This window comes from Aedes albopictus, chromosome 1, assembly GCF_035046485.1.
Source record: "Aedes albopictus strain Foshan chromosome 1, AalbF5, whole genome shotgun sequence".
Lineage (NCBI taxonomy): Eukaryota > Metazoa > Arthropoda > Insecta > Diptera > Culicidae > Aedes > Aedes albopictus.
This window is the reverse complement of record NC_085136.1, coordinates 214,838,664-214,855,951: the sequence shown is the minus strand read 5'-3', so window position 1 is coordinate 214,855,951 and position 17,288 is coordinate 214,838,664. Positions and strand designations below refer to the sequence as shown.

General features: G+C 36.8%; 1 protein-coding gene across 1 annotated transcript in view; it reads right to left on the bottom strand.

Moving 5' to 3' along the window:
- LOC109400126 (uncharacterized) overlaps positions 1–17,288 on the bottom strand; it is a 195,983-nt gene that overhangs the window by 77,114 nt on the left and 101,581 nt on the right. The window contains exons 7-8 of the mRNA XM_062846218.1: positions 11,832–11,883; positions 2,569–2,717 (exon numbers count right to left, since the gene is read on the bottom strand). Coding sequence (XP_062702202.1) covers positions 2,569–2,717; positions 11,832–11,883 — 201 coding nt within the window. The remainder of the gene's footprint in view (positions 1–2,568; positions 2,718–11,831; positions 11,884–17,288) is intronic.

The following is a 17,288-nucleotide window of genomic DNA, read 5'->3' as shown; positions in this document are numbered from 1 at the left end:
AAACTCTTTTATAATTACCGTAAAATGGGGTAACTTTGATAGTTTTTTAGCGAATTTTCTCAATATTTTTACATTAAACAGTACTTCCCCGAGTTTTATATTTTTAAAACAAGTACTGGGGTATCAGTTATCAAAAACAATTAAAAGATTTGATGATCTGAAATATTTTGGATAACTTTTAGTTTTTCACATAACCGAAAATCAGTTTTTCATTTTGGGGTAACTTTGATAATGCCCTAAAAACACATCAAATCTCAAAAAATAATCACAGATTGAAATCTTAGTAGTATGAACATGATCAGAGAAGGCTTGTGGAATATATTAGAAAGAATTTTTATATCAAAACATTGATTTTTTATCAAATTCTACATATAAAAATGAATTTGTGGAGTATTGAGTGCAAAACACAATAAATTTAGCTATCAAAAATCATTATCTTTGTAATAATAAATGCTTAACGGTACATCAACATATGATTACATGCTATCCATGGTTAGTTTGCTTTTTTTGGGTAGTTTTTTAATGTTTTATTAACAAATTTTGAACAACACATATTTATCTACATGAAATTACAAGGGCATTGCATACTTTTAGGCGTATATCAATGTATGGAGATTAATATCCCAATTTACAAAATTGCTTTCATTTCGTAAAAACACACTTCGCTAAGAGATTCAAGGCCAGATTTGGAATCTACTATGATGAATCTATCGAGAATAAGAGTCCATTCATTGAAAAAATTGTTTTAACGAAGTCGTACAGCAGATTGTTTGAAGGGGTTGTTAAATGACAAAAATATCAACAATTTTTATTTTTTTCCCAAAAAGTTTTATATAAACTAGATTTTAATGAAAACTCGTCTTAGATGAGCTTTCATATGTATAGAATTGATTTACGTTTACCTTTTTCTTAACTGGTTGAAGGAATTATAGTTTTAAGATAAATTACACAATGCCTGCCGCACTATCAAAGTTACCCGCATTATCAAAGATACCCCGTTTTACGGTACATTTATATAGTAGCTGCAGGGTGACATGTAGCGTGGCAAAACTTGTCCACTAATGGCTTCACACCCGCCGATTGACTGAAAGCTTCCGTATGGCCATTCACTTACTTTGGACTAGATTATTCCATACTAGTCCTCATCAAAGTAAGAAGGATCTAGAAAAAAAAAAAGGAAGACAGCGCATTATAAGCAAATTAGTGGACGCATAGGAAAAAAATTGACAGGAAGACTTCGTCAAGCGCTAGTACGCATAACATCAGGGGTATTTAGACTACCTGAGGAAAAGCTGACTCTACTGGACATCGAGAAAAGCAGTGAAGCAGAACGTATTCAGGATAGTGGCTCTAGAGAGGATACGAAATTTCATTCAGGTTTACGGGAGCGGGTTGTAACGATATTCGAACGATCTCCTACCTTATCTGGACATCGATAAAAGCAGTGAAACATTCAATGATTGGAATGGTGGCTCCAGAGAGGAGCCAGCATTTGATTCCGATGTATTAGTTGGATCTATCATTATGATATTCGAACGAACTACTATCTCTTCTGGATTCTCCCAAGTAACACACTTGTCACAGAAGAGTCACGGCGGCGCAGGTTTTTGTTGCGCAGAAGTCACTGGTGACTTATTCTATCAAATAAATACTTACTTGCTAGAAGTAAGTCACAATGACTTCTGCGCAACAAAAACCTGCGCCACCGGGACGTTTCTATGACAAGTATGTTACTTGGGCTGAATTTTACGGATTCTTCTGAAGCAAAGCAGGGAATCCTACGGTTTTTTGAATGGTGGCTCCAGAGAGGGTCCAGATCGTCATGTTTGGGATAAGGAATTGTTTCGAGAAGTAACATTCAAAAAAAATTAATTCTGGAAAATGTAGTTGGTCGGTTCAGTTATACCGTGTTGGGACTGAAAAACTGAGAAACGCCTCCCAGACAACCAATAATCATATAAGATGTTGCATAAGATGATAAAGTGGAGGCCATGTGCGTGCATGCCTCCATTTAGGCGCATGTAAAATGTACGCATATCGCCTCCACTTTAACATCTTACTCAACATTTTATACGATCGCTGGCTGACTGGGCTACGCCCCTTTTAGGTAATTTAATCAGAAGTTTTACTAGGAAATCGTGTGAGCTCGCACGACAACAGCCAGCGAAGCTTAACTGCTGATGAATTTCGGCACCGGGACGAATCGAGCGAAAAACCACCGATTTTAATCACGCTCAATGCCACCGCAGAAACTTCCCCGAATCACTTCACACTCGGCTGGTTCGATTTCGCTCGAGTAAAAGATTTTTTTTTTGCTTGGTTCCGAAACCCGCCGGAGTTGATTCACGACTTTATTTCGGGGGGTTAATTGTATGGAAGAAGAATAATTAACAATTTTACACAGCGGCAACGATTATCCCAATAAGCGAAATAAAATGGGAAAGTTGTAGTCCCTGGAGAGATGGAGGATGCTGCCATTATTGTCGAAATAAACGTTTTCCCCTCGAAAACGCCAAAAGAGAGTGGATGAAGATTTTAAACTGCAAGCAAAAGTAATTAAAAACTTACTTGTATCGTTGTGGATGGTCCCGCATGTCGCATTCCGGACATGAGGAAATCATCCGGATCACTTTCGTAGGGAGGTTCGTCGTACCAGTGGCCTTGGTGGGGCATTCGCATGACGTTGGTAACTGCGTCGTCGTACATGTAGGTGTCATCTGGAAAATCGAGGGAAAGAAAGGTGTTATTGACATGTGATAAAGTATTCATGACAGAAAGTTAAACTGTTTAAAGCATTTGTGAACAATTTCAATCTGTTGTAATCATACATTTTGAATTAGGCGGTACAATAAAGATAATACCAAAAAGTAAAACGCTTTGATCTGAATTTTTCAAACTTCCACAGTGAAAAACCACACACGGAAGAGAAAATGAGATTCAATGCAGAGGAAAATAGCGTAACGAACTTTCCTGTTTCACCCCTTCGTTTCTCCAAAGGAGAATCTCAATGCGATTCCCAAGTTGTCTTTCAAATTTCACCAAATTTCTCACAGCACAACGTCGTCAACGACGTAAGGAATCGAATCGTTTTTACCGCACTCCTCAAACAGAAATTCCCGATGGTGCAATTGTTTGATTGGATGCAATCAGTCGCAAAAATGTCGACACCCGCTGGCTGGCTGCGACTTCGGTCGCCTTAGGTCGTGTACTCTGGAATGATGCCTTCAGCAATGCGGAGTGAAAACATCGTCGAGGAAACTATTGGTATTAAGCACATTTCTCCCCTAACCAATGTTGATCGAATCAATGATTTCTAATCCTGTTTGTACTCCGTTCACCCATACAATTGCTGTCATCTCATCATCCACACACACCAGATGAAGGTAGGTACAATCAATCCTATATTTTTTTGCGTAAGAGAACTATATTTTCTTTTATCTGGACTTCATTGCTTGCATCATTGAACTCCGATTCTTCGTACAATTGGAAAAGACATAGAAGATTATCTCACCTATCGGAAAATCATCTTCCGGTCAGACAATTTTCCTGTAGTTTGCAGGAAAGATTTTTCTGGAAGTTCATCCAGGGGTTCCTCCGATAATTCCTTTTGATATTTCTGCAGGCACTGCTTTGGATTTTTAAGATTTTGTCCAGAATTTATTTTTCAAAGATTCTCTCAACCATGGATGCAGAAATTACTCCAGTATTCATTAGCATTTTCAAAGATTTTTCAAGCGTTTTCCAGTTCTTTTATGTATTATTTCAAAGATTTCATCATTTTCCCTAATTCAGTGGTTCTCCAAAGAATTCCTTCAGGATATTCCTTCAAAAATCGCATAAGATTTCTTTCTGAGAATTTCTTCAGAGGAATCTCCACCAGTTCTTCCAAGGATTTTTGCAGAAAACCCTCTAGGGATCCATCAGAAATATATTAAGGGATTTCTTCAAAAATTCCACTATTATTTTTGTCTGTGATTGCTGAAGACATAGTTTAAGAGTACGAGGCAATTTCTGGAAAAAAAAATCCTAAAATCCCAGGAAGGTTATCAGAACAAATTCTGCAGGGATCTCTATGGACATCCCAGGAGATATTTCTGATGGAACTGCAAGAGCAATTTCTACAAAAAAAATCTTGTAGAAATTCCTCTAGGAATCACTGAAGGAATTTCTCGGAGAATTTTTGAAAAAGAAAACCTGGAATGATTTTCCAAAGCAATCCTTATAGGATTTGTAAATATTTTTTTTTGGAATGAGTTCTAAAAAAACTCCATGAGAGAAATCTCTTGCAGAAATTGTTAAATAAAACTCTAAATATGTTGATGAAACCTCTGGAGATAAACATATTTTCTCAAAGGAATTCCACAAAGAATCCCAGCAGGAATTTCTGCAGGAAACTATGAAAGAATTTCTGAAAAATTATCAGTAATATCTCTGTAGAAATCTCAGGAAGCACTTTTGGCTGAATTTCTACAAAGATATCAGAAGAAATACTTATGAAGGAATCCTAGAAGGAATTTATTAGGAAATTCTTGAAGGAAGTTTTCGTGAAACCTTTGTGGAATTCCCAGAGGAAAATCTTAAGGGATTTGCAAAAAAATCCTTGTGAAATCCTTGATAATAAATTCTTGGCAGATTTTCTGAAAGTATTCCTGGAGAAATATGTGGACGAATTTCTAAAAAAAAATCTGTAAGAATACCTTGAGAAACGCATAGAAAAAAATGTCCGAAATATCCCTATTATAACAAATATTTCCAGAAGAATTTCAGTAGATATTCCTAAGAAACATTTTTGAAAAAAAAAATGTCTGAAAGTATACGTGGAGGAATTATTGGAGATATCCATAGAGGAAATGCCGGATAAATTTCTGGGATAATGTATGGCGGAATATTAGGAGGATATCCTGAAGAATCCAATGAAGATGTTCATGGACTTGGAAACTTCGGATAAATTGATGGAAGAATCTCATAAGGAATTTCCAGAGAAATTTTCAAAAGAATCCCTGGCGGAATTTCTGAAGGAAAATTTGTAAGAATTTTCGAAGGAGTATGTGGAAGATTTTCTAAAGAAATCTTTGGAAAATTTTCTAAAAGAACTATAGATTTTGTTACGAAATTACTGAAATCGTTTCCGTGGAATCCGTGGATGATTCCCGGAAATAATTCTCGCACGGATTCTCAAAAACAAAAATCTATGGAGGATTTTTTTTATGATGCCTTCTGTGAAGCATTTCTAGAATGCTTTTCTATAGACATTTCTGGAGGATTTTCGAAGAGCAATATCGAAAAAAAGGAAAATGTTATATAAACAAGTTCCTAGATTGATTTATGAAAGTTTTGTCGAAGATTCCTCAGACGAATCTCCGATGTCATTCATGGGACATTTTTTTTTCTTTTGTAAAAAGTCGCTGAAAGATTGTTTGAAGGAATCGCTGGTGGATTTTTGGATAATTTTTTGAAGATATTCATGAGATTCATGAGTTTTTTTTTTTTCTAAATGCCTGAAGAAGAATTTCAGGGGCAATTTGAGGGATAATCCTTGGATGTGTATACTTCTGGAGAAATCCCGAGACGACTCTCTGAAATTATCCCCCAATTAGATCCATTTAGTAGGCACTCCTCCGTATTCTTCTGAAAATGGTAAAAAAAACCCTCCCTTGCTGATTTTTCTGGGCATAGGCCTGAACGGCGTGAACATATTGAAAAAAAAAATACCTAGGTGATCTTCTGATAAATGTCAACTAATAGATGTTTGCTTTTAAAATGCTTTGACAGCCATGTGCACAATAGAAACATTTGCTCGATGAACAATTTTACAATTGCGATTTCATGTGATTATGTTCAAACCATTTTATTAACGAACAGTACATAATTATGGAAATTTAAAGATGATAAAAGGTCATAAGGTATTGAAATTTCGAATGATAGCTTATAAGTACAGGTAATCTTCGATACAACGTACTATCAATAAAGGGTAGCCTCGGAATAGCAAATTGGATATAACGTACATTTTGCTTCGTTATAACGTACACCAATGAAAGATTTCATTTTTTACAGTAATAACCCCCAGATAAACTACGAAATCAATCAAATCAATGTTTTGTTGCAGCACTAGCCTTGCTACCCAGATTTAGCAAAAATTGGAGAAAAAAATGTACGATACAAAAACACAAAAAGTCGAAATAAGGACGATGCAAATATTATTTTTCTTTTATAACCGAGACCTCTCAACGGGTACGAGAGGAGGGACAAAAATAAATAAGGAATAAACAAAAAAAAACTATTGAAAATTTTGAAATTATACCAACTATTGAAAAAATATTTTTCAACTATTGAAAAAAAAATTGCTTGTAAAAATTTTCTCTATTGAAAGTCATGGACCGCCATGTTTTTTTTTCGCCCCTTCAATATTTTGGGATTTTGGGTGACATAAAACAAATCAAATATTTGCATCGGCCTAACTTAGAAATGACAAGGAGAATTTACAAGATTTTTTTCATGGTTCTACTTTTAGAATTCCGTCAGAAGTTTCTAAAGTTATTTTTTTCTGGGAATTAAGGGGAGGTATTCAAGGAGGTTCTTTAGGAATGCTTCCAAGGATTCACCAAAGTATTCCTCCAGAGATAACTTCAGAAATGTCGAGTGAAATACGAGACACTGAAACGGACCTTACACTTGAGGTCGAAATATGAATCTGTCAAAGGATAAAACATCTTAGTAACATTAAAAGGAAACCCGATTTTCTTTTTACTTACAGGTATCCCATTAACACGCTCAGGTTCATTATCATCTTCAGAAATGGCTTCAGGATTTTTTGTCCTTGAATTCGTCCAGAAAATTTTACAAGAATTTATTCTATGATTTTTCAAACGTATTACCAGGATTTTTTTAGGGATTCCTTCAGAAAAATTTCTTCGACGATGCTTTTAAGAATTATGAAAGAATTTAAAACAATTCTGATAAATATCTGAATCTTCAAGACGTTTTTTAAGGAAATCTTTAAGTAACCCTTGGAAAAAATCCGAATGAATCTCTAGAGGTTTAATAAAGAAATATTTAGAGTAATTTCTAAAAAAACTCAATGAAAGATTATATCAATCGCTTGCTGAAATTCCTAAACACATAAAAATCTGTAGAAGACTCTTGATATATTTTTGTAACCCTTCAGGAATTTTAGAACAAATCCGACGAAGAATTTCTCATAGAATCCCTGAAGAAATTTCTGGATAAATCTTTTGAAGAATCCCTGTGTAAATGTCAGGAAGAACTTCAATGAATGTCTAGAGGAATATCTGAAAAAATCGAAAACTGGTGAAAGAATCTCAGGAGAAATCCTGAGGAACTTCCCGGAGATTTTTTTTTTGTAAAATTCATAGTGCAATTTTTAGAAAAATCTCGTAGTAGAACTCTTGAAGAATTTTCTGAAAGTAATCCTGGAACGAACGCCTGAGCAAGCTTTTTTCAAAGATCCATAGTAAAAAGTATTAAAATTTTTCTAAAAGAATTCCTGTAAAATAGTAGAAAATATTTATGAATCCATTAACAAATTTTAAAAGCTGAGGACAGCAAATACCAGAGAAATTTCTGAGGAAAATCATGGTGGAATATCCTGAAGGAATCTCTGTTTTTCCTCCTGCCGGAATCTCTTGAGGAATTCCTGTCTGAACCCCTGGAAGTAATAATGCAAGAATTTCTGGAAGAATCCCTACATGATTCTTTGGAATACCCATGTGAGAGTTTTCAATAGAATTTCTGGAGTAATTCCTTAACAAATCTCTGGTGGGCTTCTTGAAACAAAAAATACCTGTCCGAATTTCTGATTAATCTCTGGTGGAGTTTCAGATAAACCCATAGAAATCTACAATTATTCTTGTAGAAATTTCTGGAGACATTCATGAAGGAATAATATCTGGAGCCCTGGAGATTTTTTAAAAGAAATTCCTGGAAGAATTTTAGAAGAAAACTTCGGAAGAATTTCTAAAGGAGTGTGTAGAAGATTTTCTACAGAAATCCTTGAAAAAATTTCAGGCGCAGTCCTGAAAAGATGATTTTCTGAGTAATCGTTGAAAACATTCTGACTCCGTGAGATAATTTCCCACAAGAATTCTCGTTCGGATTCCTGAAAGAATCTTTGGAGGAATATCTGAAGAAACTCGTGGAAACTTCTCTAGAGGTATTCTTGAAGGAGTTATTGAGAACTCCCTAGAGGAATTTCTGAAGCAGAATTATAAAAAAAATTCTGTAGCAATCCATGAAAGATGTCCTTAATTATTTTAAGAAATTTGAGAAAGATTTTATGAAAGCAATTCCTGGCGGATTTTCTAAAGGCATCTCAAAGAATTCGTACGGAAATTCTTAGAGAAACCTCCAAAAACATTCTTGGCAGAATTTCTTAAAAATAACCAAGATTTTCTGAATTCATTTTTGAGAGCTTTTTTACAGGAATCCATGGAAGAATCCCTGTAAATATTCATGGATGGTTTCTAAATGAATCCAACGATAAGTTTTTGAATGAATCCTTCTCTCATAGTGTTTCTGAAAGAAATATCAAACAATTACTGAAAGATATATGGAGAAATTTCTGAACCAATCCATGCTTTCTAAAGTTATATTTTGAGAAATTTCGAAATAATTACTTGTGAAATATCTTAATTCAAGCCTAACTTTACCAAACACCGTATCTACCAAAATTCACGAACGGAGCAAATCGAAGGGGAAGTTCGCTGTTCCCATAGCAACTCAAACATTAAGCATTTTAGAAACGTGAAAAATCCAAGTATTTTTCACAAATCATCCCCAAAGGTGAGTGATACAAATAGTCCTTAACGAAATTCAGCGCTTCATGTGAAAACCTCTTTTGTGTTTACATATGTTACATACGGTGTTTGGTAAAGTTAGGCTTGAATTTATCCCTGTAAGAGACATAAGAAATCCGTTACGAAAACGTGGACCCCGCGGGTTTAAAATCTCGTTTATGAAGATATATAGAAGAAAAATACGTTTGGATGAATGAAAAATGAATTATTCGGAGCAAAAGCCCCAATAGCGAAAAAAAATTGAGGGTGACACTGGGTCTATCGCACTTTATGTAGGGGTTTAAACGAAATCTACCAGCGAGCGTTGGATTGGAACCCAGCAGGACATCGAAGTTAAGGCAGCTCATGGCGATGCAGTTTCAAAAAAAAAAAAAAAAAAAGAATTCAACAGACACTTGACCTGGCCAAAGATCAGGTCAGAGTGATGGAGGGCTATGGCAGGATGAAAATCTTTAACTGCAGCCCTCTGAATCGACTGTGGGTGCTCAGAATTGAGGGTAGTATGGTAGAAATCTACTTCGTCGTATGCGCATGTTCCAGACATATCAGACGAGAAATCACCAATAATTAGAGATATGCCAACTTACAGGGGATAGACAAAATGAACGGGACAAACAGAAGTTTCACTTTTCAAAAAATGGTCAACTAGCTGTAACTTTTCGAAAAGTATTTAAAAATTAAATTTGTACTGTAAGTTGCTCATCTAATTGTCTATCAATGGTTAAAATTTTTAAAAGATCAGGCTATTCTATATGAAATAAAAAAGTTTCTAGTCAAAGGCGTTATTATTCGATAGCTAACCTTGAACGGTTATATCTACGGATTCAATGAACCTAATGTAATAAAATTTTGAGCGTTTATGACTTATATAATGAACTTCGAAAAACTTTTGACTTAACTTTAAATTGTTAACATAGGGAACATTACAACGATAAGAATATTTATCTAACAAAACGCCAAATTATCCAAAACTTTAACATCACTTTAACATCCGATACTAAATTGAAAAGAGTTATAGAATGAATGTTAAAAATAGACCAATTTACTAAAAATTCATGTAATAAATTGACAATTCAAAGTTGAGTCAAACGCAAAGTTGAGTGAAAAAGCTCATTATATAAGTCATGAATGCTCAAAATTTCATTGTATTTGGTTCATTGAATCCGGAGATATAACAGTTCAAAGTTGGCTATCGAATAATTACGCCTTTTACTAGAATCTTTTTCCTTTGATAGACAATTTTTTTTTTGTTTTGTTTTTATTCTGTGTATTTTAACTAGGCTCAGTGTACCAGTTATGGCTATAGTACCTCAAATTCGCCATAGTTGATTTTTAACCTTTAAAGATACAAATCAACAAGAAAAAAATTGTGAACAACAGATCACGATCACAAAAGATGATTGCAATCATTCAAACTTCACAATTTGCTCAAATTATGGTAGAAATAAATCATTTTCCTTAACTTTTCGGCCTCCTTGCACCCTATTTCGCCATAGTGTACCAGTTATGGCAACTCCCATAAGGAATGCATGTAAATAGTGCGAAGTGGAACCCAAATTAACAAATGTGTCCATAACTGGTACAGGGTTCCTATCATTGGCACACGCCGTAATAAATACTAAAAGTAGTTTTGACCCCGTTTCTATATTTTTCCTGTAAAGTATTGAAACAAATCAATCATTTGACTTATTGTTTACATTCGTCGGTCTTCTTCTTATTTTTGTAGAAATAGTTTTTCTTAGGTAGTGCGATAACTGGTACAGGCACCCTAAAGCTAATTCTACACTTATTTGATAGACAACTAGTTGACCAACTTACAGTAAAAAATTGAGATTTTTTGAAGCATTTTTCGAAAAGTTGACAATTTTTTTTAAGAGTGAAAATTTCGCCAATCCCGATCATTTTGTCTATCTCATGTATCTTTGCCAATGGCTCATCAGATGGAAGCAAAGAGATGTAGACTATCAATAAGGGGCTGTCCATTAATTACGTAAGGGAATTTTTGCGATTTTCTTATACCCCCTCCCCCCCTTGTAAGATTTTTTGTATGAGAACCCAACATTTTTTGTAAGGCGCGTAAGATTTCTCAAACCCCCCCTCCCCCCATAAACCCTTACGTAATTAATGGACAGCCCCTAACTAGCCCCTATAGTACAGGCAATCGAATAATTACGCGAAATTTTACGTTTCAATTTCACTCCACTCACGAGTTGATTTTTTTTTTTCGTTTTGCGTACGACGCAGACAACCGCATCAAAGCAGCAGCTAGCCGAATTGTTCTTCATCACCGTTCAATTTTCACTTCACCAGAAGTCACAACTAACTTTCAATTCACACCCCCACAAAAGCACGGCACTTCAAGGTCAAATCAAATAAATCATTTTTTTCCCGTCGGTAAAATGCAAACAACCAGTTGTTTTCGCCTAGAGAGGATGCAAGCAAATGTGTGCGTAAATTTTCTACATACGAAACATCGTATTTCACAACCACAGGGAAAGATTTTTTTTATTGCTTAATCATGGCGTGGGCAAACATATGTATTAATTGAAATATGTTGGTCGATATTCTAAAGCTAAATCCATCTCAATTTAAAAGTTTCTGCTCAATATGTTGAACACATGATTTGATTTTGATTGCGCAGAATTTGACCAACTTTTCGCATAAACACCAACGATCAAATCATAATTATTGGCCATCCTATGTGCCATAGTGTCACGCAGAAGGTGTGCCGGAAATTAAATTCAGGTTGTGCCCGAAACAGACGAGGACTAGACGGAAACAGAATTAGAGGGATAGTTATTCAATCTTATTATTTTAAGGACATTTTTGATCTTTTACATTTTTTACATGACTTGGATACTAATTTACAAATTAGTAATTGATACCGAAACGACATTAGGCGAGGTGCAATAATAAACTTGATCATTATTGATCGGTGCTTAGTTGGACGGGAATAAGATAACAACCTTATGTTAATACAAATAATAACCTTAGTAAAATACGCATAGTTTTACTCACCTCGGGAGTCTCGATTCAGTTGTAGCAATCCCTGCCGGATATCTCGTAGAATCTGCCGTCCGTCGATTGTGCGAAGGGATAAAAGAAAATTCGATTAGATGGATGCCTTGCATGATAAAGATCTTTGAAGGCACGCCGTGCACTCATTCAAATGTGATATTTACGGTATGGGTGAGAGTCGTGCAGGAGGAAATACTGTGGGCTGAGGGATTGGTTACAGAGGAAGAGCAATGCATAATATCATTCACATCAGTAAAATCGTAAGTAAAAGAAATCGCATAACTTACAAAGTAGCATACATTGATTGCCATTCTAATGGATTGCAATCCGTTACACACGTCAACACCTACAACCTACATAATTGGCATTCCCATTTACTCCCACCGGCGAAAATAGGTAAACTAGAATTATTATCTATAGATTGCACCAGCTGGTGAGACTGCTGGCTAATCAATCACATTCCTTCCACTGCGCGGTCATCCTCGTTTTCGTAGTCAAGGCTCTAAATCAGTGTGCGCTTCCGGGGGGTAAACATCAATTTAATTATCTTTCCGGCCTTTGCCCGACGCCAACACTACTTGTCGAAGCCCCTGTCTGCGTCTGCCGCCTCTCGTTTGTCAATTACACACGTTGGCGTTCCCTGGCTGGCGCAAACAGTCGTTATTAATATTATTATCGCGAGGATGACTATTATTGATGCAATATATGGCCGAGGCAGCGAAAGGACCTAGGGCGGGTGATGATAAACAATTCAGGAATGATGGGGGCAAATTTGTGGAAATTTATCAGCGTCATCAATTGGCTTTATGTAAGTGGATGAAAATGGAATGGTAAGGCTAATTTTCTATATGCGTTAAAAGCTTAAGGAGAACTGGATATGACAAAGTTTTTTGCTCGAAATTTCCTGAAGCCCAAATGTCGTAGAAGTAGGATTGCAATTTCAATAGGATCATAGCACGCGAATATTGAACCAAAAAATGTTTATTAGTTTTTGAGGAGGTTCAAATATGGTTAAATAATAATTTTTACATTTACACACAACCATGATATATTTCTTAAATTCATCTTCCACTTGATAGCAGAGTATAAATAATTCGGAGCACAAGTTTCAGTAACCATCTGCTTGTTTCTCAACACCACCATTTCAGTGATACCGTTCATCAAGCAAGTTGATTAGTCCCAACAACACACGATCCGTATAGTTTTCTACCACCCACAATACTCCCACTGCACTATCCTTAACATACAACAACACAGACAGAGCGTTAACGCGCCAGGAATCAGATTCCTGTTTCAGCTCAACGCTGGCTGCTCGGAAACATCTGTTGATTTAGTCCAAAAGTTTTCCATTCTATCTTGCTTTGCTGGGGGAGGGAGGCGCTGTCTGATATACATCGAAGTTCCGCGATCCGACCGACAACCGACACTATCTCGGGAGTTAATCTGACGCGCCACACTAGCACTAGCACTATCCATCCTTTCCGTCCGTGTCGTCATCAGGCAGCCAAGTGTTCAAATTCTGTACAATGTTGAAATAGTTTTATCACTTTCCACACTTTTGTCGGTAGGTACTGGATGCAGCAGCAGCAGCAGGAGCCGGGACAGCGTCGTGATTTTCCCGCATTTTCCCGGGAGCTGCTGCAAGCTGGTAGTGATGGTTTCAGACTTACCACCGATGAAAGATGGAAGATTGATAATCGCTTCCCAAGTGCCGGCAGCAGCGGTTGCTCAGTTGAGGCGGAACTTTCCGTACCAAAAGCTAATGTCAATTTAAACATGCGGGGGAGCTGTTTGAGTAGGTACCCATTGCACACTGGGCCAGGAACAGACATTAGCAAGACAAAACCTCTAGCACATTGGGAATACGTCCTATCAAGTTGGTGTCTTCGGCAAAGTTGTTGGGTTTTATCTGCGCCTCAAATTGCGCTTGGAATTTAGTTCGTAAACCCGCCGCGTAGGTGGCGCTGCGGTGCTAATTTCTTTATTTCACATCCTAGAGCTTTGGCGTCTTCGGCAAAGTTGTAGAACAGGCAAAAATATGGAAGGTTGTCGAAGACACCAAAACTCTATCTCTTGAAATAACAAAGTTACGTTGAATATTATAAACTAACGACTTATATTTGCACTTTTATGCCATTCTCTTGTTTGTACATGATGCTACGGCAACAGAAAACAATAATCGCAGTAGTCGAACAAGATCGTTCATTTGAATTTGTACTTCACACTTGCAACAAGCATGCGTTTTGAGGAATAATACATACATTGGTCTAGGTATTACTAGTAGAATTTTCTGTTTTAGTGTATATGAGTGGTATACCGTAATCTGCACCTGACTTTGCCGTAGCTGAGTAATTTTACTTCTTGAATTTTTTTAAAAAGTTGGGACTCCTACAAGACGTTGCCACTCAATTTACACCCACCGCAAATTCCAGGTTTTCGTGCATCCAAATAAGTTTATTTTCAGTATTTGACAAGTCGAAAAGGAGCCTAATTTGAGCCCGATCGAATTCAAAAAATAAACTGAGTCGGATACAAGCTAGCTGAGATATTGTGGTTGGCGTAAAGTAGATGGCAGCGTCTTATAAGAGTCCCAACTTTACACCCTCATTATTATATCATGCGTAATGCGTTTGCTGAGAGATCCCATGAGTATCTTTTGAAACATTTCACTATCGGGGCAATTGATTTTAATTTTCATATAAAATTCCAACTACTTCATCGAAATCCCGCAATATCCCGCATGCTAATGCTGTTTACTTTCATTATACTTAATATAATAAATATATTAGTGAATTTAAATAATTTACCTTTAATTTGCTATCGTGACAACCCACAAAACCGTGAATGGATAATTTGTCAACATTTATCAGATAAATCTTTCAGTTCCATTCAGCTGTTCACATTGTTTCTGATTTGATGTTGAAACGAATAAAATAAAAGTATAAAAGATACTATAAGTGAATTCACCTACGAAAAATGTGTTTAATTCGGGCAAAATCAGGAAGGTGCACATCGATAGCAAGCGATATAACATTCATATAGGTATATTAAAACAGGAATTTCTACTAGTAATACATACCTAGAAAAATGTATGTATTATTTCTCAAAACGCATGATTGTTGCAAGAATTTCATTTACGGTCTTGTTCGACTACTGCGATTATTGTTTTCTGTTGCCATGGCAACATGTAGGGTGATAAACAAGAGAATGACATAAAAGCGCAAATTTAGGTCGTTCTTTTATAATATTCAATGTAACTTTGTTATTTCAAGAGCTAGAGTTTTGGTGTCTTCGACAACTTTTCATATTTTTGCCTGTTCTACAACTTTGCCGAAGACGCCAAAGCTCTAGGATGTGAAATAAAGAAGTTAGCACCGCAGCGCCACCTATGCGGCGGGTTTACGTACTAAATTCCAAGCGCAATTTGAGGCGCAGATAAAACCCAACAACTTTGCTGAAGACACCAACTTGATAGGACGTAACCCCAATGCGCTAGAGGTTTTGTCTTGCTAATGTCTGTTCCTGGCCCAGTGTGCATTGGAGAGATTGGCTATCAGTTTTCCAAAATTGTGAATTTTGTGGAAGGGAATGAGTTAAACATCATCTTTGTCTACACAAAAATATCATGGAAGAATATGACACACATAGACATACCCAGATGAGATTAATGTATATTTTATAAGAAATGTTTAATTCATAACACGGAAGGCCGGCTCCAGAGGCACGTTATCCTCCATTTGGGCCGTTTGTGCCACCGCCAAAAAAAAGCCTTTTCCATCATCTACCTGAAAGAAAAGGAAAGAAATTAGGAATGGGACGGAGACATAAGCGTACCTCATTGGGTTCAAACAGCGCCCAGAAAAAGACACTGTAATAACGCATAAAGCCAAAAGAGAGCATGTAGCTCTTTACCACAGCGGGTCAAGAACAACAGAACATCCTGAATAGGGCTTCTGAAGTCAGTTTCACTTAATAAGCGTTACCAAGTACTTGGAAACGCAGTTGCGCAAAAACTGGACAGTTACATATCAAGTTATAAGTTCCATAATCGGATTCACAACTATCACATGCAAATGAATCAGCTTGCTGAATATTCGCCATGTGATAGCTGAGTCGGCAGTGGCCAGTCAATGCTTTGACCAGCATGATGTAATTCTGCTTTGACAGATTTGTAAGGTACTTCGCCACCTCTAGAGATGACTCGGTACAATACAATTTCGTTTGACGACATAACTCCTAAGTATTCCAGTATTGTTTGTGTTGTGTTGCAGTCCAGGTATTAATGTGAAGCTTTATCCAACACTTCGATACCGGAATAGCTGGCTCACGGCCAATGAAGTCATGCGATGCTCCAGTGCGAGCTAATTCGTCAGTCAATTCATTTCCAGTGATGAAAAAATGACCAGAATTCCTGGAAGAACCCTGGAGGAATCGCTGTAGCAATTACGGGTGGAATCCCTGGAGGAATTCCGGGTGAAATCTCTGAAGGAATTCCTGGAGGAATGGAGGAATGCAGGAACTATTGGTGGAATCTCTGGTGGAATTCATGGCGAAATATCACGAGAAATACTTTTAAGGAACCCTTAAATGAATTTCTGGAGGATTTCCTGGAGGAATTCGCAGTGGCGTTTCCCTAACCTCAAATCTACCTGTTCAACGAATGCAAATTCTTGATTGGCTTGGCAATATCTATATATATATATAAATGAGTTTTAGCTTCCTTTGAGGCAACAAAACTCACGAACGGGTGTACCGATCAGCATGACTCTTCCACGGTTCGGTTCGTATTCATGGTCGCTGTGTTTATATGCAGAAAAAGTTACGAAAATCTTTTAAAAAGGTATAAAAATTGTGAAAATACTGATTTTTTATGAGCCGGGAACAAATTCAGCATGATCAAAATTAAATCAATCTAGAGTGCGGTGACGTTATGAGCTCAACAGATGTCAAAACACCACAGCTTGGCAAGACAAAGTTTGCCGGGACAGCTAGTTGACAATAAATTGGCTTGTTATTTGTAGAAAACGACGATTATAGGCGTTTCCTCCCATTTTCAATTTGATTCTGATCCTCAATTCTCCGCAAATGCAACTTTTAGGGTCGTTGAACAGGTGAAAAGTGAGGTTATGAGACTGGGAGCTTCTGGAAGAATTTCCGAGTAACTTCTGGAAGAATTCCCGAGGAACTTCTGGAACAATTCCCGAGGAACTTCTGGAACAATTCCCGAGAAACTTCTGGAAGTATTACCGAAGAAATTATGGAAGAATTCCTAGAAGAATTTCCGAGGAATTCCTAGAAGAATTCCCGAGGAATTCCTAGAAGAATCCCCGAGGATTTCCTAGAAGAATTCCCGAGGAATTCCTAGAAGAATTCCCGAGGAATTTCTGGAAAAATTCCTGAGGAACTTCTAGAAGAATTCCCGCGGAACTTCTGGAACAATTCCCGCGGAGCTTCTGG